This window comes from Delphinus delphis, chromosome 2, assembly GCF_949987515.2.
Source record: "Delphinus delphis chromosome 2, mDelDel1.2, whole genome shotgun sequence".
NCBI classification, from domain to species: domain Eukaryota; kingdom Metazoa; phylum Chordata; class Mammalia; order Artiodactyla; family Delphinidae; genus Delphinus; species Delphinus delphis.
In genome coordinates this window covers 134,164,137-134,173,818 of record NC_082684.1, presented here as the reverse complement: position 1 = coordinate 134,173,818, position 9,682 = coordinate 134,164,137, and the positions used below count along the sequence as shown (strand labels likewise).

Sequence of the window (9,682 nt, the reverse complement as noted above, 5' to 3'; positions counted from 1 at the left end):
TTATTATATTCCTGTATCAGTTTTCTGTGACTGCTATAACAAATTACCACAAACTTGGTGTCTCAAAACAACAGAAATTTATTCTCTCACAGTTCTAGAGGCTAGAAATCTAAAATCAGCATTACTGAGCCAATATTAAGGTGTAGGGCAGAGTTGTGGTCCCTCTGCAAGCTCTAGGAGAAAATATTTTCCTTGTCTCTCATTCTTTATATTATGACCACTTCACTCTACTCTGCCTCCTCTTCTGTGTTACTTCCTCCTCTTCTGTGTGTGTTTCAAATATCTCTCTGTCTCTCTCTTATAAAAACACTGGATTTAGATCCCTCCCAGATAATCCAGGTTAATCTCCTTTGTCAAGATCCCTAACTTAATCACATCTGCATGGACTCTTTTTTCTTTTCTTTTAAAAAATTATTGTTTATCTACCTCTCTTTCCCCCCCCACCACCAGTTTTATTGAGTTATAATTGACATACAGCACTGTATAAGTTTAAGGTATACAGAATAGTGATTTGACTTACATACATCATGAAATGATTACCACAGTAAGTTTAGTGAACATCTGTCATCTCATATAGATACCAAATTAAAGAAGTAGAGAAAAAAAATTTTCCTTGTGATGAGAACTCTTAGGATTTACTCTCTTAACAACTTTCATATATAATGTACGTCAGTGTTATATTTAGCGTATTGTACATTACGTCCCTAGTCCTTATCTTATAACTGGAAATTTGTACCTTTTGACTGCCTTCATCCAATTTCCCCTCCCCCCCCACCTCTGGTAACCATAGATCTAATCTCTTTTTTCTGTGAGTTTGTTTGTTTGTTTGTTTTTGAAGTATAATTGACCTACAGCACTATGTTAGTTCCTGTTACACAGTACAGTGATTGGATATTTCTGTACATTTCAAAATGATCACCACCATGAGTCTAGTTACCATCTGTCACCATACAAAGATATTACATAATTATAACTATATTCTCCATACTGTATATTTCATACCTGTGACTCGTTTATTTGTAAGGTAACATTTACAGGTTCCAGGGATTAGGACCTGGTCTCTGGATGTCTATATTCAGCCTAGTATAATTCCTCATATAAATTTTGGACATGTCTTTTTAAATTTATGATTTGATATTTTCTTTCATTTTTTGTTATCATAATAGCATCTTCTTTCTCATTTTATCTTCTAACTGGTTTATATTTGTATATTGATTTTTGTATGTTGATTTTATAACTTGCTACTTTACTAAATTCTCTTACTCCATGTAGTAGCTTTTCAATGGATTCTTTTGTGTTATCTCAATGTATAATTATATCATCTGCATATAAAGATAGTTTTATCTTTTTCTTCCCAATTCTCATGCTTCCAGTTATCTTGTCTCATTACATTGACTGATACCTCCAACATGATGTTAAAGAGTAATGGAGATATTAGTATTCTGATCTTGTTCCTTATCTTTAGCAGGAGAGCTTCTAGTGTTTTTTTACTAAATAGAATCCAAAGCCTATTTCTTTTTAGGGATTTAAATTTATATTTTAAAATGAGAAATGTAACCAGTTTTGCCTTCATAGAGAATAATATTATCTTATACAGTGCTCTGTAGCTTTTCAAGTGTTTTCAAATAACTAATTTATTTAGTTCTGTGAGATAAAAGGGCAGATATAGTATCTTAATTTCATAGTTAAGTAAATGTTCAGAGAAATTAGGTAGTTACCTAAGGTCATGATGCTAGAAACTGGTAGAACCAGGACCAGAATGAAAGGTTTTTTTTGACTGCACTAGGCTACAAATTCATTTTACTTAATATTTTCCTTCAGGAAAACTCTAGATTCAGGACAATGTATTTTATAAATATAAGAATACATAAATAAGTTATTTTCCTTTTTAAGATGTGACCTTTAATGGTTTACTATGTTAAGTGATTGTGTGTGTGTGCTTAGAGAGTAAAACATTATAGATAAGTCTAATGACCCCTTTAATAACCAACTTCAGTCCCATTCCCTCTCCTCTGGGGCAAATGCCCACATGAATTTGGTATGTCATGCTTCTAATCCATTAAAAAAGTTCTCAGTTCACAGACAAATGTATGATGCTATGTCACTGATTCATAAAAATTATAAGGATAGGGCTTCCCTGGTGGTGCAGTGGTTGAGAGTCCGCCTGCCGATGCAGGGGACACGGGTTCGTGCCCTAGTCCGGAAGGATCCCACATGCCGCGGAGCGGCTGGGCCCGTGAGCCATGGCTGCTGAGCCTGCACGTCTGGAGCCTGTGCTCCGCAACGGGAGAGGCCACAGCAGTGAGAGGCCCGCATACTGCAAAAAAAAAAAAAAAAAAAATTATAGGGATAATATACAAATCTACCTTATGTTCTATATCTTTCTTTTTTCACCCATCATCATCAAATGGATCTCAGGGTATGCAAGACTTTTCTGAACATGACATAAAACACAGAGTCTCCTTTTAGAATCTAGATCTCTAGTAGACAAGTCTAGTGTCTTTCCACTATCACATTGACTCACTAAACTGTTCTGGTTAAGATTTTTAAAATTTAGAAATATAATTTCAATTTTGATTAAAATTCCATCTGGTCTTTCTAAGTTGTAACAGATGAGTTAAGGAAGAGAGGAGGTAAATCGTTTTTGGACTATTTTGTGCTTGCCAAAGAGCTGAATAAAAGTGCCTCCTGAGCAGAAATTTTGTTATTTCATTTTGCCTGCAGAGGGAGGGTTCAGATAGAAGTTATTCATTAGTGTTTGGGAAAAAGTGACTTACTTCCTTGAATTAAATCAGTTTGTATCCATGACAGTGGCGAAATCAATTCAAAATTACATGTAACACAAAATTCTAGCACTTAAAATTAAAAACTTCTGACTCTGGAGTTGGGGAGTTGAGCAGAATTTCAGAATATATTATTCAATAATCTTTTCCGTTTTCCACATTGGAAATGAGAGGCTTCACCACTCAGATACTGCAAAATACCAGTATAAATAGAACTGCCATTTTGTTGTAAGAGTAAAATATGGATGATTTAAACCAGGAACTTTTCTGTAAACTTTTTCTGTAAAGGGCCAGATAGTATTTTCAGCTTCGTAGGCCATATCGTCTCTGTTCCAACTATTCAACTCTACTGCTGCAGCCCAAAGCAGCCATACACAATACATAAACAAAGGGGCAAGACTGACTGAGTTTCAAAAAAACTTTATTAATGAAAATATTTGGGTGGATGTGACCCACAGGCTGTAGTTAGATTTTTGCTGGGTTGAAGGCAGTGATATACCAGTAAATGTTTAACAACTGGCTTTTCCGAGAGGTGGGTACACCCTGACTTATGGTGTTTGCCCATTTACATGAGGCAGATACTCTCACCATGGTTGATTTCAAAGTACCTACTTGATATCACTCATCAGGGAGGTGAAAGAGATAAACAATGGCATACCATTATATAGCATATATAGCATTTATAACATACTAGATGTAAATAACCTCAAGAGCATAAATAATAGGAAAATGAAATAAAATAAAAGTGATAAGTTTTGAATATTACCTTGTTTTGAATACATTTACTTAATTGTAAATTCAGATAATTTAATTTTTAACAATGTCTGTGTTTACCATCTGGCTCACAAAATTCCTAAAAATTTAATAATTGGCTCTGGTGAGCCACTCTAAGCCTACTACGGCACACCACTGTGTTAGAGGACATAACCAAGAATTTTGTTTTAGTAAGTTGCCTACTGAATCATAAGTTATATGGGAGAGTAAAAGCAAAGAGATATAGAGAATTGTGTTAATATGTAACTTTTGCACTAATTTTGCTCATCTGTTTTAATAAGAATCTGAAAAAATAATTTTGTTCCTTTAAATGAGAGTTGACTGTGTCAAAGGTGCTTTATTTCTTGGTTCTTTATCTCAACTTTTAAGTGATGGCATATGAAGTAAATTTAGGTGAGTAGATTCTGTCAATATGTCATACATAATAATAAATGTTACTTATTGTTTGGATTTTTCCCCTTAAGGAATAACTGTGACGCCTGATGAAGAACAAAAATTGAATCATTATGTACAAGTTTTACAGAACCTAGTACTAAGTATTCCCACTAAGGAGCCAGGTCATCAGAAAAGATCAGAGTCTCCAAATAATGCTGATTCTGTAGGATCGAGGGTATCAAAATTTAAGGAGGTAAAGTTTACACATGATGAAGCTCCAGCTGAGAATGATGTTTTAATCAATCCTGTCAGTGAAGAAACTACAACTTTCCCTACTAGGGGCTTCACACTGGAAATAGATAAAAAAAACCATACTAAAAGTACAGCTTTCTGGTCAATTAAACCAAATAACATTTCTGTTGATTTACATGCAAAAGAACCTTATATTGAGAAAGAAGAGCCAGAGCCAGAGCCAACTGTAAGTCAAACTGAGGCACCAGAGCAATTGCCAATTGTTACTGAATCATTTACAAGTCAAGGTGTCACCTCTTTAAGTAGGAACACTGACTTGGATATTGCCACAGAAGGTGTTCCTCAGCTCTCAGGCAACTATGAAATGGAAAATCCTGAACCACACAATTTGTATAATAAAGACATTTTGAAAAAAATTGAAGATATTGGCTCACAGGTGCAACAGGTACCTCTTCCTGAGAGTTTCAAGCCAGAATATAGAGAAGACATTCGAGCCTCTAAAGAACACCTAAAACGAAGCCTTGCTCTAGCAACAGCAGCAGAACGTAAATTAGAAAAAATGTATAAATCCCAGATGTTACCACTAGGACAAAGCAGTGATGGAGTTGATGACATTGAAACTGTTATTAACATGCTGTATAATTCTAGATCTAAATTACCTGAATATTTAGATATTAAATATGTTCCACCAGAGATGAGAGGAAAAGCTACTGCAGTATTCAATATATTAAAAACAATATTATGTGTAAGTCAAGGAGAAACTCAAAACCTCATTAGGAAGTTATTAAACAATAATATAAAACTTTAAAAACTACTTGATATTCATGACAAAGTTGATCTAAGCTAACTGTGCATTCATTCACAGGGGAAATAAGCATATTAGTGATTCAAAAGTTGTATAAAAATATTTTCTATTGTAGTTCAATGTGCTAACATCTTTATGTGTCATGTATTATGAAAAGTTTTCATATACACTAAAACCTAACAATTTAAAATAAAATTTTGGTTCAGGAGTTTGTAGTTTTTTCTCATTAATTTTAAAAGTTATAAAGATCTAATCCATAAAATGTTTAAGCTTTGATTTTACTTGAATAGGTTAGTAAATTCATCCATTTTATAAGACTTAAGAGACTTGTGCAGTCTGTATATGTCGCTGGTTTTCAATAATTGCATATAAATGTAAAATTTTAGGATATGTGGTCTTTATTACTCTTTCAGAGGATCTGAGTTTTCTATCTGAATAGCATAGTTGGAGTATGTATCAGAACTACTTTTATTTGAATATATATGTGCCTCCTCTGAAAGGTGGATGATACATTAAGATACATCCCTGTTCCTTTGTTGTTAAATACTTTTGGAGTATCAGTGAGGGACTGTAACCGGGATTTGTAATGAAATCATTCTCACTTATTTTCTCTTTTTGTTTGTTTATATACATATACACTGAAGCTTTGCAAATCTTTTATTTGGGAGTATGACTAACACAATTTAGGTTAACTGTAATATTGTAATTATGGTACAGGTAATTCTGTTTCATGATTTGACTGGTATTATATTTAAATTCATTTATTTATTCACTTATCAAGTGAGTCATTTATAGTTTAATAAATATTTATTGACCTTTTACTATGTGCAGGACAAAATGCTGGATTTGGGGATACTTAGTTCCTTCTCTGTTTGAAATCGTATTATAGCAGCAAAGACAGACATAACTTCAACAATTTTTAAATTTCAGTTGTTATAGAAGTATGAGAAATTTGACCTCACCAAGACCAAGAATAATGGGAAAGCTATCCTGAGAAAGTAGCATTTAAAGTGAGATCTGAAGGATGAGGGTGTGTGTAAGGGAGAAGGGAGCATTCCAGAAAGAGAGAACAGCACGTGTGAGTGCTCTGAGTTGAGAATGAGTATGGCAAGTTCAAGAAGTAGCTGCAGTATAGAAGGGCAATGGAGAGCATCTTAAGATGGAGCTGGTAAGGTACACAGGGTTGGAATAGATCTTGCAAGGCCTCAAATTGCATATTAAAGATTTTAGCCTTTATCCCATGATCAATGAGAAGCCATTAGTAGATTTTAAGCAAAGGCTAGGTATGATCAAAATTGTGTTAAAAAAAAAAAACCCACTCTGGCTACGGTTTTGAACGTAGGCAAAAGTTGAAGTGTACTGTGCCCAGGCCAAATTTAGCTTGGACTAAGATGGAAAGAAGTGGCAGTTAAGAGGTAGAATCAACAAGATTTGGTGATTGAATGGATATGGTGACTGAGCGAGTAGCAGGGATCAGAAATAATTCACACACAATTAGCTATATTACAAAAAGGACTACTAATGTTTTATTTCATAATAACACTTTTACCGTTTACTACTGTTGCTTTTTTTTTTTTTTTTTTTTTTTTTGCGGTACACGGGCCTCTCACTGCCGCGGCCTCTCCCGTTGCTGAGCACAGGCTCCGGATGCGCAGGCTCAGCGGCCATGGCTCACGGGTCCAGCCGCTCCGCGGCATGTGAGATCCTTCCGAACCAGGGCACGAACCCGTGTCCCCTGCATCGGCAGGCAGACTCTCAACCACTGCGCCACCGGGGAAGCCCTACTGTTGCTTATTTTTAAAAAATAATTTTGCTATGGGAAATTTCAAACGTGCAAAATAAACAGATTAATAAACCCATGTACCCATCATCCAGTTTCAACAATTATCTACTAATGACCAGTCTTATTCCACCTAAACCGCTTTCCCTCTTTTCTATTTTATGTTGGATTAAATGCCAGATACTTTTTCATTTCATCTGTAAGTATAGGAGTGCGAAGCTCTATAAGCTTTTTAAAAAACCACTACCACAATATCACACATAAAAATTTACTAATTCTTTAAATCATCAAATCTAGTCAATGTTCACATTTCTGATTGTCTAATAATTTAAAAAATTTAGTTTGTTTGAATGAAACAAACTAAATAAATCCAAATGAAGTTTACACGTTGAGATTGGTTGATTTGACTCGTTAAGTCTCTTTTAAACTACACCTCTTTTTTTCCTCTTGAGATTTATTTGTCAGCGAAATTGGTCATTGGACCTATGGTTTTACACAGCACAGATTTTGCTTATTATATCCCCATAGTGCCATTTAGTATGTTTTTGGTAAGTTGGTAGTTGACTCTAGAGAGGCTTTATCAGACTCAGGTTGGTTTTTTTGTTTGTTTTTGTTAAGATGTTGATGTATTCCTCAATCTGGTATGTTTCTTTTTGTATTATTAGCAGCCTATGATGATTATTACGTAGATAAATTGATCAAATGTTACAAGAAGGGGATATCATTCCTTCCTTTATTAGCTGGAATATGTCTATAAAGAGAAAGTTCCTTCCATATGTTGTTTGAGTCCGCAGTAGTCCAGTGTGTATTGGAAAGGTATCACATGCTCTGTGTTTAACAGTTTTCAAAACAATTTGTTCATAGAATCTTCCAATGGTGCCCAGTTTTCAAAAATTAGATCTTTATTCTGTTAGAGCAGTTGTAGGCTTGCAGAAAAATTAAAAAGTACAGAGTTCCCACATACCTCCCTCTCTTCCCCCATAGTTTCCCCTATTATTTATATCTTGTGTTAGTGTGGTACATTTGTTACAATTGGTGAACCAATGTTGATACATTATCATTACTGAAGTCCATAGTTTACATTAAGTTTTACTCTTTGTGTTGTACATTCTATCAGTTTTGTTGTTTTTTTTTAAATTTATTTATTTTATTTATTTATTTTTGGCTGCACTGGGTCTTTGTTGCTGTGCACGGGCTTTCTCTAGTTGCGGCGGGCGGGGGCTACTCTTCTTTGCGGTGCACGGGCTTCTCATCGCGGTGGCTTCTGTTGTTGCAGAGCTCGGGCTCTAGGCATGCGGGCTTCAGTAGTTGTGGCACGTGGGCTCAGTAGTTGTGGCTCGCGGGCTCTAGAGCACAGGCTCAGTAGTTGTGGTGCACGGGTTTAGTTGCTCCACGGCATGTGGGATCTTCCCGGACCAGGGCTTGAACCCGTGTCCCCTGCATTGGCAGGCGGATTCTTAACCACTGCGCCACCAGGGAAGCCCCATTCTATTAGTTTTGACAAATGTAAAATGACATGTATCCACCATCACAATATCATACACAATGGTTTCACTGTCCTTAAAAGGCCTTGTGCTCCACTTATTCATCTCTGTCTCTCCCACCCCTCCAGCCCACGGCAACACAGATATTTTTACTGTCTCTATACTTTTGCCTTTTCCAGAATGTCAGATAGTTAGAATCATATGGTATATAACCATTTCAAATTGGCTTCTTTCACTTAGCAATATGCATTTAAGATCCCTCCGTGTCTTTTTGTTGCTTGAGAGCTCATGTCTTTTAGTACTAGATAGCATTCCATTGTACGGATGTACCATAGTTTATCAATTCACCTATTGAAGGACATCGTGGTTGCTTCCAAGATTTGACAGTTATGAATAAAGCTGCTATAAACATCTGTGTGCATGTTTTTGTGTGGACATACATTTTCAGTTGTGCCAGTTTTTTCACACTTTGAAAGTGAGATACTTTAACAAACTTTTACATTTGGCGATAACTTTAACAAACTTTTACATTTGGCCAATGTGATTGATGAAAAATGCTAGCTAGTTGTTGTTTTAGTGTATATTTATTAATTATGAGTTGGACTTCTTTTCATATTTATATTTTTATCTGTAGAAATGATCTATTCATTTCTACTTCTCTACTGGTTTGCTCTTAGTGATGCATACAACCTGTTAATATAATAAGAAAATCGGAATTTTGTGTCATAGTTTTACAGATATTTTGTCTAGTTTATTATTTGTATTTTGGTGTTTCCATGTAGAAATTTAAAACATTTATAAATCAGATTTACACATTTTTTCTTTGGGTGTCTTTATGTTTTGTGTCTTGCCTTTCCCACTCTGAGATTTTACGAAATTCCTCTGTTCTATTATAGTGTTTTAATGGTTTTACCTTTTGAAAATCAGACTATTTTTCAGAGCAGTTTTAGGCAAAATTAAACAGAAGATAGAGATTTCCCTTATATCACCTATCCCCATACATGTGTAGCCTCCTCCATATCAGCGTCCCCCACCAGAGTGGGATATTTGTTACAATTGATGAGCCTACTTTGATACATCATTATAACCCAAAATCCATAGTTGACCTTTGAGTTCACTCTTGGTATTGTGCATTCTCTGTGTTTGGGTAAGTGTATAGTATCATAAAGAGTAGTTTCAGTGCCCTAAATATCCTCTGTGTTCTGCCTATTCATCCCTCCCCCTAATCCCTGGCAACCATTGATCTTTTTTACTTTCTCCATAGTTTTGCCTTTTCCAGGATGTCATATTGGAATCATATAGTTTGTAGGCTTTTCAGATTGGCTTCTGTCACTTAGTAATATGCATTTAAGGTTCTTCCATGTCTTTTCATGGCTTGATAGCTCATTTAGCTCTGTATAATATTCCATTGTCTGAATGTATCTCAGTT

At 35.2% G+C, this 9,682-nt stretch overlaps 1 protein-coding gene across 1 annotated transcript; it reads left to right on the top strand.

Annotated features, from left to right (window-relative positions):
* The first annotated feature begins 3,928 nt into the window (after nucleotides 1-3,928).
* SPESP1 (sperm equatorial segment protein 1) lies at nucleotides 3,929-4,992 on the top strand. Its single transcript, XM_060002854.1, has 2 exons — nucleotides 3,929-3,950; nucleotides 4,022-4,992. The coding sequence occupies exons 1-2, from the start codon at nucleotides 3,929-3,931 to the stop codon at nucleotides 4,990-4,992; spliced, it is 993 nt and encodes a 330-aa protein (XP_059858837.1).
* Nucleotides 4,993-9,682: the final 4,690 nt, after the last annotated feature.